Below are 27495 nucleotides of genomic sequence, written 5' to 3' on the forward strand. Positions count from 1 at the left end.
CTTAATGTTCGACGGCTTGTACACCAGATCTTAGTTATTCACGATGTACTTACAGAAAAATCCGCAGACTACCTGCTGGATCTCCTCTCTGTTTCAAAGAACAAATTTGACCTCAGGTCTTCGCTCATCTACCAGCTTCACATTCCCTATTGCCGTACAAAAACCGGAGGAAGGGCCTTTGCTATTGATGCCCCCAGGGTCTGGAATGATATTGCCAATAAATTGCAACTTGAATCACTACCTATGAGATCTTCACTCAAAACTGCTCTAGAGGAGTTGTACACCCCTAGCTGCCACTGCTATTCAGTGGCCTTAAATAAAATAAAATGTTTCGCTCCGGATGACCGCTGCAAAGTATTATCTGTATTTTGATTTAGTGTGCTGATCTTAAAGGTGCATTGAAACATGTGATACTCCGACTGATGCTTCTGTTGTTTGTGGTGTGACTCATGCAGCCAGCTGTGGCTCTAGGGTTTGGTGTTACATGTTATTTTTGTAGTTTATTATTAAAAATTCGGTCACAGTTCCTATGATTACTGTTACATTGCATTTATGGCTTTATTTTTTGGTGATTTCTAAAAGTTTTTTGGTTTGGCCATGTTTTTGTTTATTGTAGTACGGAGTTAGACTGATGGCCTTAATCTTAGTTGTCTTGTGGTGGTTGTTGTTGTTTTACCTGCATCCCACTGGGATTTTTGCACACAGCGTTGGTGTACGGTGCTATTTCAGGAATATTTTATTGTTTTTTTTCCTGGATTTTCTGTTTGCACATGCACAAAGTCACTTTAAGATGTTTTTCTTGTTCATGTTTTTGCTGTTTTGTTTGTTGCGGTTGCACCCGATTCAAGAGCCGAATGGCTCACAGGGCTATACCAAAATAAACTGAAACTATGAAAACTATGCAACCGCTGCGCTGGGAGATGGAACAGAACCTGCGACCTCCGGAGCGCAAGTCCCTTTAAGATGTTTATCCTTGTTCATGTTTTGTTGCGGTTGCACCCGAGTCAAGAGCCGCATGGCTCACAGGGTTATACCTCCTAATAAATGAAACTGAAAATAAATGAAACCGAAAAGTCCGGTGTGCGGATTGTATCGTGGCAGCTTCCCGGGAGGGTGTATTGTTTCGTTTCGCTTTAAACGCAATTCATTGTTGAAAATACAGTACCAACATTTAATGGAACACACTCCAGTGCACAATACAGCATTTACAGTATGCGTGCATAACAGATGAAGCCAAAAGCGTGTATTTTCGCTCTACATGGGCGCATGTATAATGCAACACTATCCCAAGACGTGAATAAGTTATTCTCAAGACGAGCCACGCGTGAAAGCTTACTTAGACGGTTGTCAAGCAGGGGGAACGGTGCTCGATTCGGCAGCCCCCCCCCCACCTTCGCCCCACCCCCCACCACCACCAAAATAAAGTCACTCTTTAGATCGATGCCCCCCGCGCAAACTTCCCCATACGCTCCGATGGGCCACGTGTTGTCACAGCTGTCAACCCATACGGTTTACCCAGTATTCTTGTGCAGGGAAATTGAGTTTTCAGGTCCATACGGCGTGCAGCCGTTTCAATACGGCCAAAACATGTTTTTGTCTATTTGTTTGTGTTTCTCCCTTGTGATGGGATTTTGTAGGATGAAGGTTGAAATGTATAAGGGGCCGTCCATAAATGACGTCACGCGATTTTGGACAATTTTTGACCCCGCCCCCCGTCGTCACACGGCGTCACAAAAAGTCAGACCCCCCCCTCAAATATGACGTCACAAAGCTCTGCCCCCCCCCCCAAAAAATATATAAAACATGTTTCAAATCGATTTAAACTATTGTCATTGTAGTGCGTATTTAATGTGGCGCTGCACTCTGATGTTGTAGGAGAAAACATTTGATTAAAAAGTATATTTAATTAAGTAGAACGTGTTGTCTATATTTATTTAAAGTTGCGCATTTTGATGTGACGTCACATTTCTCAACCCCCCCCCCCCTCGTCACAAATGTCTGACCCCCCCAACCCCCCCTAGGTGCGTGACGTCATTTATGGACGGCCCCTAAGGGCACGGGTGATCAATAAGGTCTGAATTGGTCCGCAATAAGGTAGGCACTGATAAAGGGTTGACAGGTTTGTGTTGTCCACACCAAAACTTAAAAGGGAACAAAAAGTCAAAGGAGCTCCTTCTTCGCCGCCCCGCGCACCTCCTATTAGCACGGTTGGCTACGCACGGTGCGAAAGAAGTTCAACGTACTTACTACATACGGTACGTGGAAGGGGGTTGTTGTAGTTCGGCTTTGGCCGATTCGGAGAGCGAGCACTCTGGTCTGGTTGGTTCGTTAGTTTGGGGTCTGGGCAGTAACGCCATGGTGGTGACATGTTAACTCCCTCGCCTGATATACAGGAGGTCCGGGTTCGATCACGACCCTGACGATGTCTGCTGCTGTATATTTGGATCTTGCATATTTCCCTCTCTCTCATCATCACGATGGCTAGGCGATGTTAACTACCTCGCCTGATATACAGGAGGTCCGGGTTCGATCACGACCCTGACGATGTCTGCTGCTGTATATTTGGATCTTGCATATTTCCCTCTCTCTCATCATCACGATGGCTAGGCGATGTTAACTACCTCGCCTGATATACAGGAGGTCCCGGTTTGATCACGACCCTGACGCCTGTATATTTGGAGTTTGCGTGTTCTCCTCGTGGTCGCGTGGATGTTTCTCCGGGTCCTCCGGTTTTTCCCTCCACACTTAGAAGCATTTAGAGTATTTGGCTGCTATAAATTTCCACACGATGATAAGCCACTTCGTTGAGACAGAATTTGTGGCCAGGTCACTTCTGAAAAACAGCTACACAGCTCAGTAGACCTTAGCTGGCATAATGCAAAAATAGTTTCAATAATTAGTTATTACCAATGTGTGGATGGTTAAGGTTAGAGTTAGTGTTTTTGCTTGGGACGGGTGACAAGGGTTAGGATTAGTAGACTAGGACTAGTGTCTGATTGACGAGCTGGTCAGGGTTAGCGTCATTGTTAGGGACTATACCAGTGGCGGTTTGGTTAGTTTCTTGGTGCTAGGCTCAGCGATGTTGGCCCAACGGCCAGTCAATCAGGCTTGCGGGTTGTGATCAGAATTGGAGCCGTGGCTAGTTGTACAGTCGATTGGGTTGGCGATCAGTCCGAGGGCTTGTGCTCGCATCTGCTCGGCTAACTCGGGAGCAGCCTCCGCCGTTGGTTGGCTCAACCAGTGGTTCTCAACCTTTTTCTTTTTTCTGCCACTGTACCCCGTGTTGAGTTTTCGTTTCAACTGAGTACCCCCTTGCCTTGACCCAACGTAGTTCCAGGAAAGAAATGTATGAACAATGAAAATCAATAGCGTAAGCACAATAAGCACAACGAATGTGACAGTCTAAGACACTGGAGCATTGCCACGCACCGCCAGGGTTCCACGCGCCCCCCGGTTGAGAGCCAGTGGGCTTAACCGCCTGCATCCTTCCCTCTTCCCCGCCGCAAGCCTCACCACCTTTCCACTTTCCATTTTGCTCTCTCCTGATTTGAAGCTTTCGTGACCGCAGGAATCCATACCCTTTGGTTATTTCGGTAAATCTTCTTTGGTTCTTTCGGTAAAGTCACGTGGAATGAGAATAAAATAATAAAATAACACAATAAAATTCTCACGACGTTTCGGCCACAACGCAAGCGGCCGTCTGTTCTGTACCTTTCACCTGAAGACGGCCGCTTGCGTTGTGGCCGAAACGTCGTGAGAATTTTATTGTGTTATTTTATTATTTTATTCTCCTTCTACGTGACTTTACCGAAAGAACCAAAGAAGATGAATCCTTGCAGTCACGAAAGCTTTAAATCGAAATTTATTTGGGTAAAGTCACGTGGGTAGTGAGCAGACATCGTTGCTGCTCTCAGCTGTCGCGATTTTCACCTGAAGACGGGCGCCTGTGCTGCGCTCGAAACGTCGTGACTCATTTCATTTCCACCCGCGTGACTTTTACCGAAAGAACCAAAGAGCATTCGCTCTCTCCGCTTCAGCACCGGCGGCAGCACGCGTGAACCGCCGCCGCCGCCGCCGCCACCACCACCGCCACCGCGTCGTCAGCAAATGAGCGGCATGACGTAGTCCGAGTGCCGGACCCCCATGCGGAACGTCGGAGCGCGGCGCGTCGTCACCGACACGCACGTCTCGGGCCGGTGCGCCCCGGGGCCCGGCTTTTGCGTGTTGTCGCCGGGGAGGCGGCTGCGGCTCTGCAGCGACCACGCCGGCGCCCGGTGCGGCCGCAGGTCCGAGGCGTGGGCGGCGTCGTAGCGTGCCGGGCCCGGCGTCCGGGCCAGGTCCTCGGCGTGGCCCCCAACGGGGCGGCGGGCCGACACCGAGAAGCTGGGCGCCGAGCGGCGGTGCGGCAGGTGGGAGCCCAGCGTGCTCGGCAGGCTTAACGGTGAAAGAACGTGAAGCCACCAAGCCAGTGTGTTAAAATTAGCTGACGTTCGCTGAATCGCGAACCCCATTTTTTTTTTCCCCCACTGGCATATCCGAGCCATGCCAGGGCCGTGCCGGGCCAGGCTGTCGCGGCTCAGGAGGCGCCAGGTTGGTTTTTTTTTCACTGCAGAAACCGAGCCGTGCCACTGACGTCACGCGCAATTTATTCAACATGTTTTTTTATTTTTTCCAGGTAAGGCCCACTGAGCTCTATAGCTATTTGTCAGAAGCGACCTGGCCACAAATGATGGTGCGTACGCACCCGGGCCCGGCTTATCGTCGTGTGGAGAGATTTATAGCAGCAGCAGCAGCAGCAACAGCAGCAGCCAAATACTCTGAGCGCGTGATGTTGGTTCTAAACGTGGAGGGAAAAACCGGAGGACCCGGAGAGAAAAAAAAAACACCGAGAGAGAGCCACCGCAAACCCCTCGGTCTCACCTGTAGGCGTTGGGCGCCGGTACAAGGTCCACGCTCCGCGACGCGGTGCGCTCGGCGAGCGAGTAGGCGGGAGCGCGCGCCTCGCTCGGCGGGAAGAGACGCTCGCTCGCGTACGCACCCGGGCCCGGCGTGCGAAACGCCAGCGCTGGAGAGAAAAGGCAGAAAGATCCCACCACCGCGCCGGCCAAACCACGCCACCCCAACTCCCAGTTAAGGCCTTAACACAGTCGTTCTCAACCGGGGGTGGGGGGAGGGGGGGTTACGCGGGAGGAGGAGAGGGGCGTACGTGGTGTGATTTACAAATGTTTTAAATTATTATGTCGTACGTGAGAAGTCACTTGTGAACAATTACGCATGAATCTACGACAAAATGTAAAGTCCACGTGGTAACCTATACCTGTACACTTTGTTGTCACCGTGACCCATTCCCTTGCATATTAAATTCAGTAATCATCAGTGGTGTAGTAACTACTTTTAAGATTTCATTTTTTTAAACGGCTGCCCGCAAGCCAAAGAGTCGCAACGGGGGGGAGGGGGGGGAGCCCAAAAGGTAGCATGCGGTTCTACAGCCGCATGCTGTCGATCCCTGCTCTAGATCAGTGTGGTTCTTAACCTTTACTACAGCCTTGCACCAGTTTGGTTCTTAATCGTTAACAAAAAAAATACTGCGTAATGCTAATGACTACATAGGGGGTTTAGGAAGCAGAGGAAGTTGTAACTTACGTGCCCGTGGTGCATAATTTGCCTTTTGCGATGATTTACCTTGTACAAAAAAAATCTGGCCATGTCTTGCCACCCCCCAGAAGGGGCATCTCACAACTCCCGTGGGGGGAGGGGTCGGGGTGGTGCGTGATGCACCCCAGGTTAAGATAAATGACTGTTCTACATCTAGAGCGTGTGTCTCGTTAGCGGGCGCCGTACTGCGTTCGCGGTGGCGGCCCTGTATCGAGTAGACCGGCGACCCCTCCAGGCCGTGCCGGGTGAGGCTCGGGGAGTAGTACTTTGGTCCGGGAGTCTTGGCCATCGGGAACCCTGGAGGAACAGTGACGGTGTGGTTGCATGGACTGGCGGAGCCTGGGCGTCATTTCTCATTGAAGACTGGAGGTGGGCATATGCTTAGTGTAAATGGTATCCACAGCCCTACAGCGAGAGGGTGCCACGGTGGCTAGGAGATGTTAACTATCTCGCCAGGTATACAGGAGGTCGTGGGTTCGATCCCGACCCTGACGCCTGCTGTGTATTTGGAGTCTGCGTGTTCTCCCGGTGGTCGCGTGGATTTTTCTCCAGGTCCTCCGGTTTTTCCCCCCACATTTAGAAACACGCGTTCAGAGCGTCCGGGCTGCTGTACATTTCCACACGATAAGCCACTTTCGTTGAGCAGTCGTTTGTGGCCATGTCGCTTCTGAAAAAGAGCTACATAGCTCAGTGGGCCTTACCTGGTAAAATAAACAATTGTTTACTTTAAATAAATAGTTTATACCAGGTGTGTGTAGTGTGCCGGCCACCGACTAAGCTGAAATTAAGCGTCTGGTGGGCCAAGTGTTTTGAGTCGAGCACCTATGAAGGTCAGCGCGGTGCACGACAGAAATTCGACCGAATTTATCAGAGGGTTACTGCCCACAACCTGGTGATGAAATGCAGCGCTCAAAGTATAAAGCCTTATCGGCCAAGGCAATGACATTAAATACGTCACGTGCTCCCCTCCCACGCATACATACAAACGGGGCGGTGAGGTCAGCACTGTGGCCAGCCGCCTTTGTCTCCCCAGTGCTGAGAGTGGAGGAATACACAATGAACAAAGGTCATTCGTATGGCTTGCATATACTACTGGGACAAGGTGCTGCGAGCACCTGTGGAGGAGGCAAGCATCATTCGTAATGGCATAGAGTGGCCGGCACCATGCCCAGCCACCTTTGTCTCTCCATTGCTAAACTGGAGCGAGAGACAGGGACAGCTAAACCCGTGTCGCAATATTCTTCACTAATTTTCAGAGGGGGGGGGGGGGGGAACTTTCGCCGATAAAACGTCAGTGTGAGGACCGTCACACACTTGAAATAATTTGGGGTTTCACAGCACGATGCTGATGGGGGTTGTTGTCACACGTGGTGTATTTCGATTTAAAGCTTTCGTGACTGCAAGGATTCATCTTCTTTGGTTCTTTCGGTAAAGTCACGTAGAATGAGAATAAAATAATAAATTAATAATATAAAATAACACAATAAAATTCTCACGACGTTTCGGCCACTTGTGTTGTGGCCGAAACGTCGTGAGAATTTTATTGTGTTATTTTATTTTATCAATGTATTATTTTATTCTCATTCTACGTGACTTTACCGAAAGAACCAAAGAAGACGTTGCGTATTGTCAGGGGCCGCACTAAAGGCCACCTGGGTCCGCCAGTGGTCGCGCGGACCTCGCAACGAAGACCACTGCCGTGTAGCCTGCACAGATGATATTGGGACGAGTACGTATGTTGAACTTCTTTCGCACCGCACGTAGCCAACCGTGATCATCAGAGTATGCGTGGGGAGGGGGTGGGGGGGATGGCACGACCAGTGCTGTTAGCGAGCACCGACTCGGGCCGACGGGGGCACACGTGTTCTAATCTAACCAAGACCGACGGAGGAATGCGTCCCGAGAGAGGGTGTCGAACCCTCCTCGCCGCCGCGCGCGTACTTGGGTCGTCGTAGCGGGCGGACATGGTGTAGGCCGGGCTGGCGCGCTTCGAGACGTCGTGCCCGCCGTGGCCCAGCGTAGGTGGCAGCTTGTACTTGGCAGGCCCCGGCCCTGAAGCACGGCAGACGCGCGTCAACGGCGAAGGCGACGATTGCGCACGGAAAAAGTGCTCGCCGAGAAACAGAACCACAACGCATTGGCCGAGGTCGTCCAGGAGCGCAAGCCATCGTCGCGCGGACTCCGGTCGTCGTTCGCATGCGGCGGATTCTTGGCTGGCCGTCGAAGCAAAGGCGGCGGTCACCGCGTCGTCGCGCGCTTTCAGGTGCGTATCCTGCGGCCGTCTGGAACGCCTCTTCCGTTCCGAGAAGCCAACCGGAGCCATGCACTTTTAAATCACTTAGTTTGTAAACTCATTTCTTTAGAGCTGCTTTTTGCGTTTGGTTTGTTGTCCTTCACCCCGCACCTCCGATTAGCACGGTTGGCTACGTAAAGTGCGAAAGAAGTTCAACATACATACGTGATGCCCCCCCCCCCCCTTTAAAACAAGCAAGGAAAATCATGCATATAATGAGTTCTGTAAGGCTCTCCATCGTGCGGGGAAGGGGAGCGCACGACGATTGAGGTTATTGCCTTGGCCCTAGAAGGCTTGTACTTTTAGCGCTGGTTTTTTTATTTAATCATCAAGTTTTGGGCAATAACCCTCCGATCAATTTGGTAGATTTTCTGTCGAGTGAAGTCCTCGGTAAAGCAAGGCAACTCCATGCCGAAACCACTGGTTATATTTGGATCACGTTATGCGGGTTATGAGTGCCGTCCTGTTACAGACGGACGGATGGGACCCGGACGAGCGAATGCACGGGCGCTTTCGACCTGAATCGGCGAGCGTGACGAAACGCACAGCGACCGTAAACCAACATTGGGGGGAGGGTGGCATTTTATTTAGTGGGGGAAATGAGCCCCGCGATTTGGATTCAGCGAATGATAAAGTGGAGGGCCCACGTCCGTCCCCCCCGCGCCCTCCTCCTCCCCACGGCCCTGTCGTTTCGCTTCACAGAAACGAGAGGGGGTTGCCGTTTGTGTACGGTAACAGTGACAACCCTTGCAATGTTCAAACACACACGCGCACACACGGTGTCTCTTTGCGTTTGTAGCGGTAGCCAGTACCCTCCCCCTCCTCTCCACCCCATGCAGCCACGGCTCTCTCTCTCTGTCTGTTTGCTCTCTCGCTCAACAAAACGCAGCAGGAGGAGCAGCGACAACACCGGACCCGCGCTCGTGGTGAAGTTGACACGGGCCCATTTTGTGCGGGGCTATTGTCACGCGCGTGGTAATTGCCTCCTTAAGTCGCCCGTGGGGGGCTTGGAAATATCAACGGGACACCTGTCGATGGGTTTTCTCCCGGGGGTAGGAGGGTGGGTGGTGGGTGGGTCAGGTTCTACCAGATATATTTTATTTGGCCAGGTAAGGGCCGACTTGAGCTACCTATACGGCTCTGTTTTTTCAGAAGCGACCTGGCTATCACAAATGTTTTTTTTCAACTAAGTGGCTTATCGCGTAGAAATGATGTATAACGGCCAAAGACTCTAAACGCGTGTTGACTCTGAAATGTGGAGAGGCAAAAAAACCCGGAGGACCCGGAGAAACTCCTACGCGACCACAGGGAGGGAGACACGCAGACTCCAAATATACAGCAGCAGCAGGCGTGAAGTTTGGGATCAAACCCACGACCTCCTGTATACCGGGCGAGGAAGTTAACATCTCCTATAGCCACCATAGGTGAAGGTCGTGGGCGAGTTTGGGGGGGGAGGGGGAGGCAATGCCTCCCAAAACTGGACACCGTCATTAATTTATTTTCAGCAGTTTACAATTAAGATAAACCAAAAAAACCATTTTAAAATAATTACCGGTGCTTCAAAAAAATGTTAACACTTACATCGGCTTCTAATTATCAATTGGAAAAAGAACGTAAAACACACTGTTACGTGATAACAAATGTATGTTAATAGCTTCACAAAGTCACTTGCTCGCTATCAATGTCAACGTGTCTGGAATCTTCTCCAGGTGGTCCCCGGACGCACATTTCTTGTGCTACTGTTGCAAATTCTCAGAAGTGTAAAAAAAACATGTTTGAAGAAGCACCCTGTATATGCACCGCCATTCCTATTGCGAGGGACAAATCGAACCCTTTGCGGCCCCCCCTTCCCCCCCCCCCCCCCCAAATAGAGAGGTCAAACTCCGCCTCTGGTGAAGCTCTCATAGTCAACAATCGCTTTCCTCCTTCGCACTGCGTGGGGACTCTCTGACCATAGCATGACGGGGATTGTGTTGGGGCAGGTGGTGGGGTTGGGGGGGATATGGATGGATCATGGTTTCAGGTTTTAATTTAACGCCACTCAAGATGAGGGCTTTCCAAGCGGTCGCAACGCGCCCCCTTCTCACGTTTCTTCCTCTCCCATGCGTGCACAATGCAAGTGTAACAACCCTCTTTGTCAACCACACTCTTGGACATAGGCTCATGCCCTCTCTCTCTGTGTGTGTGTCTGTGTCTGCCTCCCTACTGCGTGCGTGCGTACGGACCAACACCTTTGAAATATCTACCAGCGACGCGAATGGCAAATTCAATTGCTCGACGATCGTATTGAATCTACGATCTTACCCCTGGCGGCTGACTCGGTCAGTACACTGGAGCCGGCTTGTTAGTGCGCTCGATTGCGCGCATTCAAAGGCTGTGTCAATCAGCATAACCGGCATCGTTACCTTATTGTAGGGGAGGGGATGCTCAGGACTTAACAATACCAGGACTTTCGCCCAAAATCGTCTGGGCGTCTCTTAGCCGGACGCACACGTTGTGAGCAGTGGTGTAGTAACTACATTAAGAGTGGCGAAGTAACTACATTATCAGTGGTGCAGTAACTACATTATCAGTGGCGTAGTAACTACATTATGAGTGGCGAAGTAACTACATTATCAGTGGTGCAGTAACTACATTATCAGTGGCGTAGTAACTACATTATGAGTGGCAAAGTAACTACATTATCAGTGGTGCAGTAACTACATTATCAGTGGCGTAGTAACTACATTATCAGTGGTGCAGTGACTACATTATCAGTGGTGTAGTAACTACATTATCAGTGGTGTAGTAACTACATTATCAGTGGTGTAGTAACTACATTATCAATGGCGTAGTAACTACATTGTCAGTGGCGTAGTATCTACATTATCAGTGGTGTAGTAACTACATTATCAGTGGTGTAGTAACTACATTATCAGTGGTGTAGTAACTACATTATCAGTGGTGTAGTAACTACATTATCAGTGGCGTAGTGACTACATTATCAGTGATGTAGTAACTACATTATCAGTGGCATAGTAACTACATTATCAGTGGTGTAGTGACTACATTATCAGTGGCGTAGTAACTACATTATCAGTGGAGTAGTAACTACATTATCAGTGGGGTAGTAACTACATAATCAGTGACGTAGTAACTACATTATCAGTGGGGTAGTAACTACATTATCAGTGACGTAGTAACTACATTATCAGTGGTGTAGTAACTACATTATCAGTGGTGTAGTAACTACATCATCAGTGACGTAGTAACGACATTATGAGTGGTGTAGTAACTACATTATCAGTGGTGCAGTAACTACATTATCAGTGGCGTAGTAACTACATTATCAGTGGTGTAGTAACTACATCATCAGTGACGTAGTAACTACATTATCAGTGGTGTAGTAACTACATTATCAGTGGTGTAGTAACTACATCATCAGTGACGTAGTAACGACACAATGAGTGGTGTAGTAACTACATTATCAATGGCGTAGTAACTACATTATCAGTGGCGTAGTAACTACATTATCAGTGGGGTAGTAACTACATTATCAGTGGTGTAGTCACTACATTATCAGAAGCGTAGTAACTACATTATCAGTGGCGTAGTGCCTACATTATCAGTGGGGTAGTGACTACATTATGAGTAGCGTAGTAACTACATTATCAGTGGCGTAGTAACTACATTATCAGTGGGGTAGTAACTACATTATCAGTGACGTAGTAACTACATTCTCAGTGGTGTAGTTACTACATTATCAGTGGCATAGTATCTACATTATCAGTGGTGTAGTAACTACATTATCCGTGGGGTAGTAACTACATAATTAGTGATGTAGTAACTACATTATCAGTGGCGTAGTAACTACATTAGTAGTGGGGTAGTAACTACATTATCAGTGACGTAGTAACTACATTATCAGTGGTGTAGTAACTACATTATCAGTGGTGTAGTAACTACATCATCAGTGACGTAGTAACTACATTATCAGTGGTGTAGTAACTACATTATCAGTGGTGTAGTAACTACATCATCAGTGACGTAGTAACGACACTATGAGTGGTGTAGTAAATTAAATTATCAATGGCGTAGTAACTACATTATCAGTGGCGTAGTAACTACATTATCAGTGGGGTAGTAACTACATTATCAGTGACGTAGTAACTACATTATCAGTGGTGTAGTTACATTATCAGTGGCGTAGTACCTACATTATCAGTGGCGTAGCAACTACATTATCAGTGGGGTAGTAACCACATTATCACTGGCGTAGTAACTACATTATCAGTGGCGTAGTAACTACATTAGCAGTGGGGTAGTAACTACATTATCAGTGACGTAGTAACTACATTATCAGTGGTGTAGTAACTACATCATCAGTGACGTAGTAACTACATTATCAGTGGTGTAGTAACTACATTATCAGTGGTGTAGTAACTACATCATCAGTGACGTAGTAACGACACTATGAGTGGTGTAGTAAATTACATTATCAATGGCGTAGTAACTACATTATCAGTGGCGTAGTAACTACATTATCAGTGGGGTAGTAACTACATTATCAGTGGTGTAGTCACTACATTATCAGTAGCGTAGTAACTACATTATCAGTGGCGTAGTGACTACATTATCAGTGGGGTAGTGACTACATTATGAGTAGCGTAGTAACTACATTATCAGTGGCGTAGTAACTACATTATCAGTGGGGTAGTAACTACATTATCAGTGACGTAGTAACTACATTATCAGTGGTGTAGTTACTACATTATCAGTGGCGTAGTACCTACATTATCAGTGGCGTAGCAACTACATTATCAGTGGGGTAGTAACCACATTATCAGTGGCGTAGTAACTACATTATCAGTGGCGTAGTGACTACATGATCAGTAGTGTAGTAACTACATTATCAGTGGCGTAGTAACTACATTATCAGTGGTGTAGTAACTACATTATCAGTGGGGTAGTAACTACATTATCAGTGGTGTAGTCACTACATTATCAGTGGTGTAGTAACTACATTATCAGTGGCGTAGTAACTACATTATCAGTGGGGTAGTCACTACATTATCAGTGGTGTAGTCACTACATTATCAGTAGCGTAGTAACTACATTATCAGTGGTGTAGTAACTACATTATCAGTGGGGTAGTAACTACATTATCAGTGGGGTAGTGACTACATTATCAGTGGCGTAGTAACTACATTATCAGTGGGGTAGTGACTACATTATCAGTGACGTAGTAACTACATTATCAGTGGTGTAGTGACTACATTATCAGTGGTGTAGTAACTACATTATCAGTGGCGTAGTGACTACATGATCAGTGGTGTAGTAACTACATTATCAGTGGCGTAGTAACTACATTATCAGTGGTGTAGTCACTACATTATCAGTGGGGTAGTAACTACATTATCAGTGACGTAGTAACTACATTATCAGTGGTGTAGTTACTACATTATCAGTGGCGTAGTAACTACATTATCAGTAGCGTAGCAACTACATTATCAGTGCGGTAGTAACCACTATCAGTGGCGTAGTAACTACATTATCAGTGGCGTAGTGACTACATGATCAGTGGTGTAGTAACTACATTATCAGTGGCGTAGTAACTACATTATCAGTAGTGTAGTGACTACATTATCAGTGGTGTAGTAACCACATTATCAGTGCCGTAGTATCTACATCATCAGTGGCGTAGTAACTACATTATCAGTGGCGTAGTAACTACATTATCAGTGGTGTAGTAACTACATTATCAGTGGTGTAGTAACTACATTATCAGTGGCGTAGTAACTACATTATCAGTGGCCCAGTAACTACATTATCCGTGGCGTAGTAACTACATTATCAGTGGCGTAGTAACTACATTATCAGTTGGGTAGTAACTACATTATTAGTGGCGTAGTAACTACATTATCAGTGGTGTAGTAACTACATTATCAGTGGGGTAGTAACTACATTATTAGTGGCGTAGTAACTACATTTTCAGTGGTGTAGTAACTACATTATCAGTGGCGTAGTAACTACATTATCAGTGGCGTAGTAACTACATTACCAGTGGGGTAGTAACTACATTATCAGTGGTGTAGTATCTACATTATCAGTGGGGTAGTAACTACCTTATTTGTGACGTAGTAACTACATTATCAGTGGTGTAGTAACTACATTATCAGTGGCGTAGTAACTACATTATCAGTGGCGTAGTGACTACATTATCAGTGGTGTAACTACATTATCAGTGGCGTAGTAACTACATTATCAGTGGCGTAGTGACTACATTATCAGTGGGGTAATAACTACATTATCAGTGGTGTAGTGACTACATTATCAGTCGTGTAACTACATTATCAGTGGCGTCGTAACTACATTATCAGTGGCCTAGGAACTACATTATCAGTGGGGTAATAACTACATTATCAGTGGCGTAGTAACTACATTATCAGTGGTGTAGTAACTACATTATCAGTGGTGTAGTAACTACATTATCAATGGTGTAACTACATTATCAGTGGCGTAGTAACTACATTATCAGTGGTGTAGTAACTACATTATCAGTGGCGTAGTAACTACATTATCAGTGGGGTAGTAACTACATTATTAGTGGTGTAGTAACTGCATTATCAGTGGGGTAGTAACTACATTATCAGTGGCGTAGTAACTACATTATCAGTGGCGTAGTAACTACGTTATCAATGGGGTAGTAACTACATTATTAGTGGCGTAGTAACTGCATTATCAGTGGCGTAGTAACTACATTATCAGTGGTGTAGTAACTACATTATCAGTGGTGTAGTAACTACATTATCAGTGGTGTAGTAACGACATTATCAGTGGCGTAGTAACTACATCATCACTGACGTAGTAACTACATCATCAGTGACGTAGTAACGATTCCCAACCCGTGGACCGTGGACCCCTATCGGTGCGTGAGGGTACTACAAAGTGGGGGGGAGGGGGGAAGGGTGGGGGGGATCAGCGGAATATAAATTAATGATATCCTCACAAATGTACAATTTCAAATAGCTAGTAGCAGCAGCGTTCGGTGGCCCCGCGATATTTCTTGGAGGTTGAAAAGAGTGTTCGCACACTCCCAAAAGATTGGCAGCCGCTGAAATAGTCCACCCGTGGTGACGAACCTTGCTGGCTGTGTCGGGTGGTGGAGGGTTACGACACATTTTTACATACGCGATCTAATCTAAAAAAAAAGCTTTATTATGAATAATATTGGTCGCGAAAGCTTGCTACGTGGTAAAGTTACACCTGTGGATTTCGCTGCACGGTCCTGTACTGGCAAAAATACCATATCTCCGAAGCAGCCTATAACACCTGTTATCGTGAATGTATTGTTCGTTATTATCGCGCACATCCAAGGGCTTGTGGCAAGCTCAACGCTGCTTCAACTTTTGACGAGATCGGGGCACGTTTTGGATGCTAGGTTAATATATTCACACGTGTACATATCCACATCTGATGTGTAATTGTCGCCATAGCTACGCCACCACTTTTAATAACAACGCTCTTTCATTTCAACCACTATCATCTTATGTACAATAAAAAAAACTAGTGTAAGGCGCTTTTATATATATAATTCAAGGCGCTATGTGAACCTGCATAAGGCAAAAGTGGCAAATTTAGGCTCGATAGCAAAACAAACATTTACTCGAGCTACGTTGTTGCGCGGCGCTGATCCACGTACCCCTCCCACACAGCCCCGTGATTTATAATTCATTGCGAATGGGTTTTCAATTTTGCTGACGCATCCCGGCAAATGAAGAAACGTCGCACCCGAGCGTTGTATTATTCACAATGGAAAAGACTCCCCGCCCCCCCAACTCCCCGCCAACGTTGTGGGCCATGGACACACTTGGTGAGCGCCACGTGCCGTTAGCGATGCGTTAATGTCAGTTCAGTTTATTTATTAGGTATAGAGCCTTGTGAGCCATTGCGGCTCTTGAATCGGGTGCAACCGCGACGAACAAAAAAACATGAACAAGAAAACATCTTAAAGTGACCACGCGCAAACATAAAACAAAAAAACACGCAGGAAAAAAAACCCAGCAAAAGTCTTCCAGAAAAAAGCACCGCGTATCAACGCTGTGGTGCACAAAATCCCAGTGGGATGCAAGTTGCAGAGCAGCAGTAGCAGCAGCACACTCGCGTCTCAAGACCCTGACGTTTACACATCGCACCGTGTAGCCGTTTAATGCTGAGCCGACCTAGGGGAAGCCCGGAACGGGTCAGGCTACCGCAGGTCCCCGCTAGATGTTAGATGTGGCCCGGGAATCGAAGCCCGCTGGGTTCACAACTCAGTGCGCCAATCACTGTGCCACCACTCCCGAGAACCATGTACGGCCGTCTGGAACGCTCTTCCGATATTGGGAAGCTACTGGAACTACGCACTTTTAAATGATCTACATTGAAAAATGAATGTATTTAGAATTGCTCCGTTTGCCAGGAATCGAGTGCACGTCGCTGGGTTCAGAGCTTTTTGCTAAACACCGCGACACCGATGGCGCAATCTAAACAGCTCTCAACCACCAATTGTACAATGTACACACACACGCGCGCGCCTCCGATTAGCACGGTTGGCTACGTACGTTACGAAAGAAGTCCAACGCACACAAACACGCGTGGGTGACGTAAATCCCGACGCTGATTAAGACTCACAGCTCGTCAATCGAGAACGGCCGGTTAAAGGCGATCAGAAAAACACAACAACGACCGCTCGATTATATCGCGGCAGACGCGAAAGCCATCGTCTTCTTCTTACCTCTGAACTTTGCGTAAATCAAGGGGCGATCCTTCTCCGTTGTTTCCATGCCTCTCGAGTCTCGGTCTCTCGATTTTTGACTCCGACTTTTTTTGTCGTGTTCTTTTGCTGTTGCTGATGTTGTTGTTGTTAAAACTTAAACCGCTGCCTTGCGTTCAATTTCAATTTTTTAACAAGAAAAACACGCAAAGATAGCTGCCACCACCACCACCATCACCGCCGCCGCTGCCGCTCCCCACAGAGCCTTGCATACGAAGAGGCGGGGGGGGGTGTAAGAGTTTTTTGCTGGCAAACTATTTGTTGGTTCAACTGCTCCCGACGGTCTGCAATCAATTGTCACCCTGGTTACCGTTGCCTGGTGTCGCATGGATGATTAGCGGAGCAGTTGCGGAAGCTTGGGTTGTCGGGCATCCCACACACACACACCACCACCACCCCTCCCTCCTCCTTTCTGCCTTGCTTGGGTTTCACGGCTTGTGGAGAGGAGCGAGCGAGCCGGGCTCGGAGCCAAACTCACTTGAGCAGCGAGAGACAACGACTGTCCGTCCGTCTACTCGCAGTCCATCCACCCACCCAACCATCCACATCGCCTGTCCATTTGTACATCGATATTCAGAGGCGTCTGAATAGCTGTCGAGAGAGAGAGGTAGGCGCACGTGCGGACACAATGAGAGCGGTAGCCACACACGCGCACGCACAGAGAGAGAGAGACAGTACTTGCTCCGGCAGTACATAAACTAAAATTGGAACGATACAGAGAAGATTAGCATGGCCCCCTGCGCAAGGACGACACGCAAATTCGAGAGACAGAGTGGAGGCAACGTGGACACAGGGAGAAAGACAGATGGTGGAGAAAGACGGACAGAGATGAACAGGGAGAAACAGGAGTAATAGAGACGCAGACATCATGAAGGAGTCATCCACGTAAAGACGAAGATGGAGAGAGGAATAAATACGGGGAGACGGAGAGACATACAGAGGCAGACAAGGTGTGGTTAGAGAGGCATTGAGAGACGCAGACACATCGAGATGGACGGAGAGACATAGATAAACAGACTGAGACACAATACACCTTACAGACACATGCAGAAGCGCACCGACAGACGCACCAGAGAGACGCATCGGAACCAGTGTACAATATTACGGCTTAATTTAACAAATTGTATCAGGCATAGGATATTAACTCGTGACCAGTCAACACTAACCTACTAAAAACGCAGTGTCAATCATATAAACCAGTAGTCTAAACCAATGTAGACTCTAAATTTTGATTTAAAGCTTTCGTGACTGCAGTAATTCATATTCTTAGTTCTTTCGGTAAAGTCACGTTGAAGGGAAACAACAAAATAATAAAATATATATAAAACAATAAAAAATTCTCACGACGTTTTGACCATAACACAAACGGTCGACCGTTTGTGTTATGGTCGAAACGTCGCGAAAAAATTTATTGTTATATATATTATTATTTTGTTGTTTCCCTTCAACGTGACTTTACCGAAAGAACTAAGAATATCAATGTATACTCTCTAAAGCAGCGTAACTTAAACCAAACTAACAAGGACAAAGCGTGTCGATGTTAATGTTTGTAATTATACTGTGCGGCAGAAAGGGGAACACATGGTTTAGAGAACGTGAATGCAAGTTGGAGACGTCATGAATCCTGCTTGCCATCGCATCGCGTGCTTTCGGATGCGCTTCTGCGGCCGTCTGGAACGCTCTTCCTTCCGATATTAGAAAGCCACGACTGGAAGCGGACGATGGCCGGTGGCCGAGACTAACGACAGAGTGGCAGCCTAAAGGGGGGATCGTCACCAAGGAGACCTCCACAGCGGAGACGGGAGCTATCAATTGAGTTTGTACGCAGGTGTTTGAGCGATCGCTGCATCACAAGACTGTGACATACCGTGACGGTTTGGGGGGAGGCCTTCATCCAGAAGTGTATATAGATCATTGTGGTCTCGACGATACACTACTTTACGCCAGTGGTTCTTAACCTGGGGTACACGCACCCCATGTGGGAGTGCGTGATGCCCTATTCTGGAGAATGCGAGACGTGGCCAGTTTTTTTTTTGTCGAAGGTAAATAATCTAAACACAAATTGAGCTCGGGCACGTAAGTACAACTACTGTGTTTCATCAAACCTATGTATTTAGGTCTTTTTTATTGAGGTTGTTTTTTCATAAAAGCCTACGTGTTAAACTGAGGTTGTTTTAACGATTGAGAATGCAAGGGGTGCAAGGGCCGCAGTAAAGGTTAAGAACCACTGCTTTACGCAATACTTTAAAAACAAAAATAGGGCTTAACGAATTCTGGAAAAGGTTCCATCGGGACAAATCAACCGAGGAAATAATCCAGGTGGCACGTTGGAGCCATTCCAATTTGACGAACCCGGCTCATTAAACAAAGAGAGCGTTTATATCGGTGGAAAGTGCTTAAATTTTTTTTTTACAATTTCTTTGACAAAGGCTCCTTTGTCGAACTGAAGATCGTCAAGTGTTCCCAATAGTCCCTCGGGCACAATGTACAAAGACAGCCATTGGTTTAAAAGCAACACTCAAGGCACATTTCTTTCATGCAGCTATGAAATACCAAAAAGTGACGTGTAAATTCGTCAGCGTCACCATCAACGCTGAATATGTATACCGCGACTCCAATGCAGAACATCTCGAGGTGCCCTTGCAGCAGTCTCGCCAAGGTCAACCTCCAGCGGCAGCTGTCCCGGTGGCATCGCAAGGAGAACGCGGCACACCACCAGCTGTGCAAGCGGCCACTCGGTCTGCCAGCGGGACGCGATGATGCCCATGTGGCTTTTACCAACTTGAGTCATTTGCGAGTCGAGTTTTCGAACTTGGCAGATTTCGACCGCGATGGCAGCGCACAATCCCTACGCTTTTTTGTTCTTTAGAATAACATCACCTGATCTTGAAAGTCCGCTGTGAAGCAGATTCCGCGTATCTGTGGTTTATAAAGCTTTCGTGACTGCAGGAATTCATATTCTTGGGTCTTTCGGTAAAGTCACGTAGATAGGTTCAAAGAAAATAAAACTAATTAAAAAACTGCGACGTTTCGATCGCAACACAAGCGGTCGTCTTCATGAAAAAGGGGGTTAACTTCCAAGGCAAATTGTTTATAAGGGTTTGAAATGGGCGTAGCCCAAATGTCAAATCTGAAACACGGAAGGACCAATACCTTGGCCGTGGCTGATCATTGTTTGAATACAGACACAATTTCAACCGAGAAGATGGGTACAAACTGAGCAATCATTTGAAGGACGTTATCAACCAGTTTAAGTCATAGCTGGCTATGATATTTCCAGCCTACCACCATCAGATGTGAGTTGTGCTTTATGCCCATTTCAAACTTGCGCTTTCACAGGGTTCACACTCACACAGCCACTTCGCGCTTATCTCTTGGTTGTGGCTCTGCGATCCCTCATTAACATGCTAATCTCTCTTTAACATGCTAATCTCCCATTAACATGCTAATCTCTCATTAACATGCTAACTTCCACCTGGCAGCCCTTTGATTGGTGGAAAACCAACCACTGAGGGGTTGGCTGCCCACCACTTACATTATCATTGGCTGCTGACATTTGAGCTACGCCCATTTCAAACCCTTCTAAACAATTTGCCTTGGAAGCGAAGCCCCCTTTTCCTGAAGACGACCGCTTTGTGTTGCGATCGAAACGTCGTAGTTTTTTTGCGTTCTTTTATTATTTTTGTTATTTTCTTTGAACCCATCCACGTGACTTTACCGAAAGACCCAAGAATATACGACTCTCACTGCGCGAGCCAATCGTGAATGCAGACTCATCAAGGGGCCAACCCATCCATGAAGACTACGGGACCCGCCCAATCCCCACCTGAAATGGAGCAAGTCGTTCTTGAGCAAAGGCACATAACCCTCTTACACATTTCGGCTTCTGCACCCTGGGAGAAATGGCAAGAGATTTTGGCGAACACCGACATCTCAGAGGGAGCATCCGATCGCCGATCCCACTGAAAAACCTAAGGGATGTAATCTAACCTTAAAAAAAAAACGCCGGCCCGTGTTATATTGAATCCTCGCGTCTCACTGCAGATCCACCCCATGACCTTCGGTACAAATCCAAAGAAAGAACAGCATTCGATTGTGGAAAATCCAACCGGACCATCGCCCACATTAGTCGCGAACCACCGTGAACTCTACGTACACATCTAAGCAATCCATCGCTTGACACCAGAAGCCAATCCGTGGCTAAACTAATCAGGACCACACAGCCTTTTATATTGTTAGTCATCCACCCAGCTACACACAAGAGTCAGTGTCATCCTAAGAGTTTATTCAGAGGCCGTATGCAACGTCCCAAATGCGATTTCCAACAATGCCACCAATCCAAAAAATAAAACACCAAGGACAACCATGGCTATACTGTAGTGATTAATCCTAACATTGATGAAACCAGTATAGAGTTGTCTCATTGTCCTACTGCGGCCAAAAGTAATGTAATTCGGTGGTTTTAAACAAGGCCGTGTGCATTATACACGCAGTGTGGTCATGCCATGTCTCATGCAAGGCAAGATGGAAAGACAGCCTATGATAACAATCACCGTATGCATGTAATATTGCTCATTGTATCCAGCCTGCACACACTTTTCTGCTGGATGATCTTCTCATCATTTACAGAAAGTGTTGGCGATGTCCTACGGTCAATGAAGAGCATCTGTTAAAGATTAAACGGGAAGCGTTGGAATTGCTTTGCCAACTGGTAGCGTCGATACGCCACGGCCAACTGCGCAGTCACTTCTCCGGAATCGCGAGTGCTCCCCACTCGGATGGCAGTGCAAGTATTGTTTCGCACACTCCCACGTGCTCGACGCAAAACGGGAACCCGTCACACGAGCCTGATAGTTTTGCGCCCATTTGATGCGCTTTTAAAAATAAAAATCTATTATCATTATAAACAGCATAGGCTTCTTCTCTCCAGACGCAAACGTGGACGGCAACGGTCGCTGTGTGGTGTGCGTGGTAGGAGAACAGGGTGGTAGGGGATGGGTGGTGCATAGAAGACGGTCTCACGTTGGGTCTGAATTGTTCCCCCTGGGCAGGTGTGGTCACAGCAGGCAAGCGAAGATGGCGCAGACTTATGCAACGACGTAGAAATCGTGCCCTCTTCGATTGCACCTGCCGATTGCACCTCTTGCGGGAAGGTTGCCAACTCGTATCAGCCTCGATTTCATTACTTTTCATTTGGGAATCCGAACGCAACCTGCGCACCCACGTGTGTGTACGGATACCCGAGCATCATGAATTAACACTAAGAATGGATAAAAATGTGGCGATCAATGTCATGCACATGGGCGTAGCTATCGGGTGTGCAGGCAGGGCAACTGCGTTAGAGCCAACTTAGCCAGACTTGCCCAGGCACGGGGATACAATGGGAGTGGGAGGAGCAAAATGTAACAATGGCAGCGGGGAGGGGGGGCATCCAATTTCATTCCCTGCACCAGAGCTCATGCCAACCACGTCTCGGCACGCCACTGATGACACACTCTGTCTCCTGATATGTTTTTAAGGTCTTTCGAATGTGTATGTGTAGTTAAGTGAAAACCTACATGGTGATGACCACCGCCAGGCAGTGGCCCAGTTACAATATCCACCAACATTCAGAAACATAGCACCTCTCGCACGTAGTTTAAATCTAACCGGTCATCCAGCCACGTGCCGCAGTCTTGGCACCATCGCATGTCAGTTGATGTATAACCACAGGTCGTGCAAAAACCAAATAAAGCTTTGCCTGATAATAACGAAAAAAAAAGAACAACGATGTTGACTGTGAGCGAGAGGTGCGATGAGGTGGGTCGCACTCTGACGGTCATTTGACGAGGTCACGCACGTAGGTCCAGCCCTGGCCCGCCCACTCTCCCGATCGCTGGGGCAGATTCGACAGCGCCAATATGGAGGTGTGAACGCCTGCGGTTGGGAACACACATGGGCATTCCAAGATAACGTTCGGTTTCAATTTCATTTCTCTCACAACGTGTTTCGGTACTGTCTCAAGCCACGCGCAGCAAGCTGCCTGCGAAGCGACCGCAGTGTTTTGATGCGTTAGCGGCAGCACGGAAGTCCGCGTGCCGAAACTCCAGCAGGGCGCGCCTATATGTGTTTAAAACCTGCGGTGGTCAAGTTGTTTGAGCTTTAAATACCTGAGTTCCAGGCAGATTTCACTGTTTCGCAGACGCCCACACCACTGGGAACCTGCAAATTGTCACACGGTGAGTTACGGCACAAGCTTCATAAACACCCTGGGGCGACTGAGCAAAGTGAGCCGTAACAAGATGGATTCCAACACGTTTTGGCACGAACATAAAAACCAAAAAAGTTTGGAGGTTTAAGATTCCTGGTGAAATACAAAACGTTACTTTATTTATGTTGCGCTGAAATATTCAGTGAAAATTCCCCACGGGTCACGGAGCTAAACTGAGTAACGACTAACCAAATGAAACAACAAATCTTTGACGGAGCGGGTTGTGCAATAGGACTAAAATAAATACGGGATAAACATTGTACAAAGTCCTGCGTGTTTTTTGTTTTTGCTAGAATGTGTGTGTGCGTTACATTCAGAACAGAATGCAAAGCCTTCCATTTAACATTCACAAACACATTGTGTTCTTTACAGGCTATAATGCCCTGTCACACTGTGGCAATATATACAATTAATCCCTGTTTATATTCATGCTAGTGCCATATCTTGAGGTTTTTAAACAAGCAGACAGATCAGTAACCACGCCAGTCTGCAAAGTTATCGCATGAGAATCCTAGCATTGAGTTGCATGACATTTCCAGAATCAATGACTTCGATATATCCATGTTTATATCTGGGATAGGCTACTCAACGGAAGATGAACTGTCAGCAAGTATAACTATCTGTTTATATGTTGGCATTGAGCGCATTCCAACAACGTTTGCTGGCCTCAGAAAATGCACATGCCAAGCAGTAAACAGCATGAACAGAGCACCTCCTGGTGGCATCCTTTAGGGTATTGCAGTGTGAAAGATGGGACTTCAAGGCTACACGAAACACAATGCAACATAATCGGCCAATCGAGACAGCTCCGCTCAAGTCTGATTACACATTCGATTCGAAGGGACAGCAGGTGACTTTCCACAGTAGATACATTTCTTTACACATAAAACATGAGTGCATTCTATTCAGCCTAATGCAATAACTGTTATGGTTAGTCCAACGCAGTTGGACCTAAAGTGTTTAGCGGCATGGTGCATACTAACCTCAAGTAAATGTTGACGCATAGCGAATGAAGAGAAGCAATAGAGGCAGTAAAAATCGTATATATTTTTAAAAAAGTACCGACTCGTGCATAAAATTATAACTCAGAATTGTAACAATTCATATAATGGCTGGCAGGGAAGTGGAGGGGGGAAGGTGAATCATTCATACAGAATACCCATACATACGTACAATCAACCATCCGTTACGTGCCTACGAGCCACCATGGGTTGCTGTGGGCATCCGAGTGGGTGCTGATGACGAAGTGGGTGTAATCTCGCGTCACAAGAGTGGCAGAGGAAACATCATCCAAGTTTCAAGGATTCCGTGGGTGGGTGTTGACATATGGAGAGCACAGTGAGTGTGTGGTGTTAGGGTGCACTGTTATGTCATGGCCATAAGAGTATTGGATGCCTGGGCTCCGAGTGCTATGTTCCCACCTTTGGCAGGTAAGGGCCCACGTACGGTCCCAAGTATTTATTCAGCACGGGGCTGACTGTGTCCCCGAGGCGGGAGAGGGCTCCCTCCCCATCCTCGCCATCACGAAACACGCCTTGTGAGCTCGCAACGTACACGGCGCCTCCAGCCAACCCCAGCTTAACGCTCAGCCTAATGGGCAAAGTCACATTGCCGTTAGAACCACGAGAATAACTCATAACATATATTATTAACATCACTGCCGTCATCGCCATAGTATTTATTATCACCGTAATGACCATCACAAGAGACGTCATCACGATGACCACTATTATAATATCCACTGTTACCATTATTATTGGCACCTATATTCCTATCACGTCCTTCACCACCGCTATTGCTAAGAGATGACAGTAGTAAAGGGGGTTATTGTTTATGCACTGCCGTTGGTGAAAGCCTAGTTGTGCAATTCGGTATAATCATTGAGCTTGCTTCACCGCTGCCATCTGTTGGCCAAAACGTTGCAGCAGAGCAGCCTATAATCACGACCTGTTTAATACATGGTGGTGGCCCATCCAAATCAGTATCGAGGGCTCAGATCCCTGCTTAGCTTTCGAGATCAGGCCGCACACATCACATCACGAGCTATGGGCAGATAGCTCGTGACGTGTCCACTGCACATTTGGTCATTTGTTTCCACTTGCCTCTGTCTGGTGCCAATATGCTCAAGTACCTGCCACATCTTTCTGGCACCGATCTCTTGTGTCGTCATCAAGCCATTCTCTGTGAAGTCTTCCCATCTGTCCGGTTCCTTCCATTATTCCGAACAACGCACTTGACATTTTCCCTGTTGTTGTTCCATACCTGTCAACCCCTTGTCAGTGCCCTACCTTATTACAGACCAATTCAGACCTTATTGGTCACCCCGTGCCCCTTATAAATCTCAACCTTCGTCCTTACAAAGTCCCATCACAAGGGAGAAACATAAAAGACAAAAAAAACATTTTTGCCCGTAATGAAACGGCTGTACGCTGTATGGACCTGAAAAACTCAAGATTCCCTGGACAAGAATACGGGCCAAACTGTACGGGTTGACGCGGTATGGTGTTCACCCTAAATGTGTGTCCACATAGTGCCAGTTTCCTTCTCATCACTGCCTTCATCAGGCCCCATTCCGGGTTAATTGGTCATGGACAATGCGTGATAATCTATACTGCCCAGCAATACACAATTGTGATTCTACCTATTACTATTGCTACACGATCATCACAAACAGATTTTACAACAGTAACCGTCGACGTGCAGCAGATAAGCGAATTAAAAACGTATTGAACACGTGTAAGACGCATACTTCCAAGCGATATTCGGCATCTTGCAACGTTGCAATAATGTACGTATTATTCATAATACAGGTTTTTTTTGTGGGGGGGAGATTAGATCGCGTAAATTAAAATGTGTCGTTAAACCCGCCAGCACCCGACACAGCCAATTAATAAAGTTTGTAATGTTAACAGAAAATGCCAATCTGTTACGAGTACAGCACGCCGGTGTGTTGGAGAGCAAGATGGCATGTCCCTCTGATGAAGCCAGTTGTAATTACCGGCGAAACGTCGTACTTAGATTTAAAATGTTGTGGCTTTGCTCTCCAACACACCGGGTGTGCTGTACTAGTAACGAATTGACATGTTCTGTTTACGTGACAACCCTTACTAATTTGGTGTGTCGGGTGGTGGAGAGTTTAGCGACACATTTATATTTACGCGATATAACCCCCCAAAAGCAACCTCTATTGTGTATATCGTTAGCGAAAGCCTACTACGTGTTCAAATTTACGTATTGTATTCATAGTTAGAGCACAGTAAAAGCCTCGACATATGCCTCGCTTAACATTCGTCTCACATCAGCGCCAGCAAAACGTCACAAACAATACCCACGGACAAAGTAGCATTTTACAAACGTAACAATAAACTCAAATTATCTAAATAACGGTAAACGTTAATATTAGCAGACACCGTAAGGAGGGAGGCGGCTCGGCCTTGCGGTCCCCCTGGGCGACCGCCGCCTGGCGACGGCATCAAATCTAGGCAAGCCCTAAGGCACCGGCTGTGGGCCTACTTGGTCAGCCGTCAGGTGTCATGTGAATGTCAAGTTCGCCTCTCAAGGTTACCCTCAAAATGTTGCAACGATGTTTAAAAAGGCGTCGCTACGCCTATCGGCAGCCTCCACTTACTTCGCCGCTTTAAAGAGAGCCATGCGGGCCCGCGATTCGGAGCCTCTGTCGGCGAAGTGAGATTCGCGGGCTGGCGACTGGTGACCAACAGCGGACCGGCGCGGTTTCTTGGGTTTCAACACCCCGAGGTGAAGCTCCCAGAATCCGCGTTCACCGAGGGAAAAGGAGGGTGGGGTGGGGGGAGGGGTTGAGGGTGTGGGCCCTCGCTATTCGCGGGGGCTCTCAAATCCGCGGCGCACCGCCTAACGCATTTGTCAATAGAGCCACCTCGGAATGCGACGTGGGTTACCCCTCCAAACACACGGGTGTGCTGTAGCAGGAAGGAATCGGTAACGTGTTCCGTTTACGTGACAAGCCCTTACTGATTGGCCTAAAATATGGCTTCTAGGGTTTGGTGTTATAATTTATCCATGTAGTTTATTGTTAAAAATTCGGTCACAGTCCCTACGATCGCTGTTACATTGTATATGTGGCTTTTATTTTGGTGATTTCTAAAAGTTATTTTTTGGGGTTTGGCCATGTTTTTGTTTTGTTGTAGTACGGAGTTAGACTGATGGCCTTAATCTTAGTTGTCTTGTGGTTGTTGTTGTTGTTTGACTTGCATCCCACTGGGATTTTTGCACACAGCGTTGGTGTAACGGTGCTATTTCATGAATATTTTGATGTTTTTTTTTTCCTGGATTTTCTGTTTGCACAGTCGCATAGTGACTTTAAGATGTTTTTCTTGTTCGTGTTTTTGTTTTTTGTTTGTTGCGGTTGCACCCGATTCAAGAGCCGAATGGCTCACAGGGATATACCAAAATAAATGGAACTATGAAACTATGGTATGGTGGCGGTATTATGGATAAGAAGTTTTAAAGTTGCAAAAATCCCAG

At 47.0% G+C, this 27495-nt stretch overlaps 2 protein-coding genes and 1 non-coding gene across 3 annotated transcripts; 1 reads left to right on the forward strand and 2 right to left on the reverse strand.

Moving 5' to 3' along the window:
• Positions 1-1157: 1157 nt before the first annotated feature.
• Positions 1158-18106, reverse strand: LOC116953616 (ciliary microtubule associated protein 1B-like). Its single transcript, XM_032973974.2, has 5 exons — positions 16704-18106; positions 7597-7707; positions 5842-5952; positions 4921-5065; positions 1158-4434 (listed from the first exon to the last, which is right to left on the reverse strand). The coding sequence occupies exons 1-5, from the start codon at positions 16750-16752 to the stop codon at positions 4101-4103; spliced, it is 750 nt and encodes a 249-aa protein (XP_032829865.1). The 5' UTR covers positions 16753-18106; the 3' UTR covers positions 1158-4100.
• Positions 17417-17524, forward strand: LOC116953672 (U6 spliceosomal RNA). Its single transcript, XR_004404620.1, has one exon. It is a non-coding gene; the product is annotated as a U6 spliceosomal RNA (small nuclear RNA).
• Positions 18107-21012: 2906 nt separating the features above from the next.
• MICOS13 (mitochondrial contact site and cristae organizing system subunit 13) lies at positions 21013-26778 on the reverse strand. The gene is made up of 4 exons (XM_076075157.1): positions 26621-26778; positions 24414-24582; positions 22892-22943; positions 21013-22658 (listed from the first exon to the last, which is right to left on the reverse strand). The coding sequence occupies exons 1-4, from the start codon at positions 26641-26643 to the stop codon at positions 22561-22563; spliced, it is 342 nt and encodes a 113-aa protein (XP_075931272.1). The 5' UTR covers positions 26644-26778; the 3' UTR covers positions 21013-22560.
• Positions 26779-27495: the final 717 nt, after the last annotated feature.

This window comes from Petromyzon marinus, chromosome 52 (assembly GCF_048934315.1).
Source record: "Petromyzon marinus isolate PM22_M1 ecotype Great Lakes invasive population chromosome 52, UKy_Petmar_22M1.pri1.0, whole genome shotgun sequence".
Classification (NCBI taxonomy): domain Eukaryota; kingdom Metazoa; phylum Chordata; class Hyperoartia; order Petromyzontiformes; family Petromyzontidae; genus Petromyzon; species Petromyzon marinus.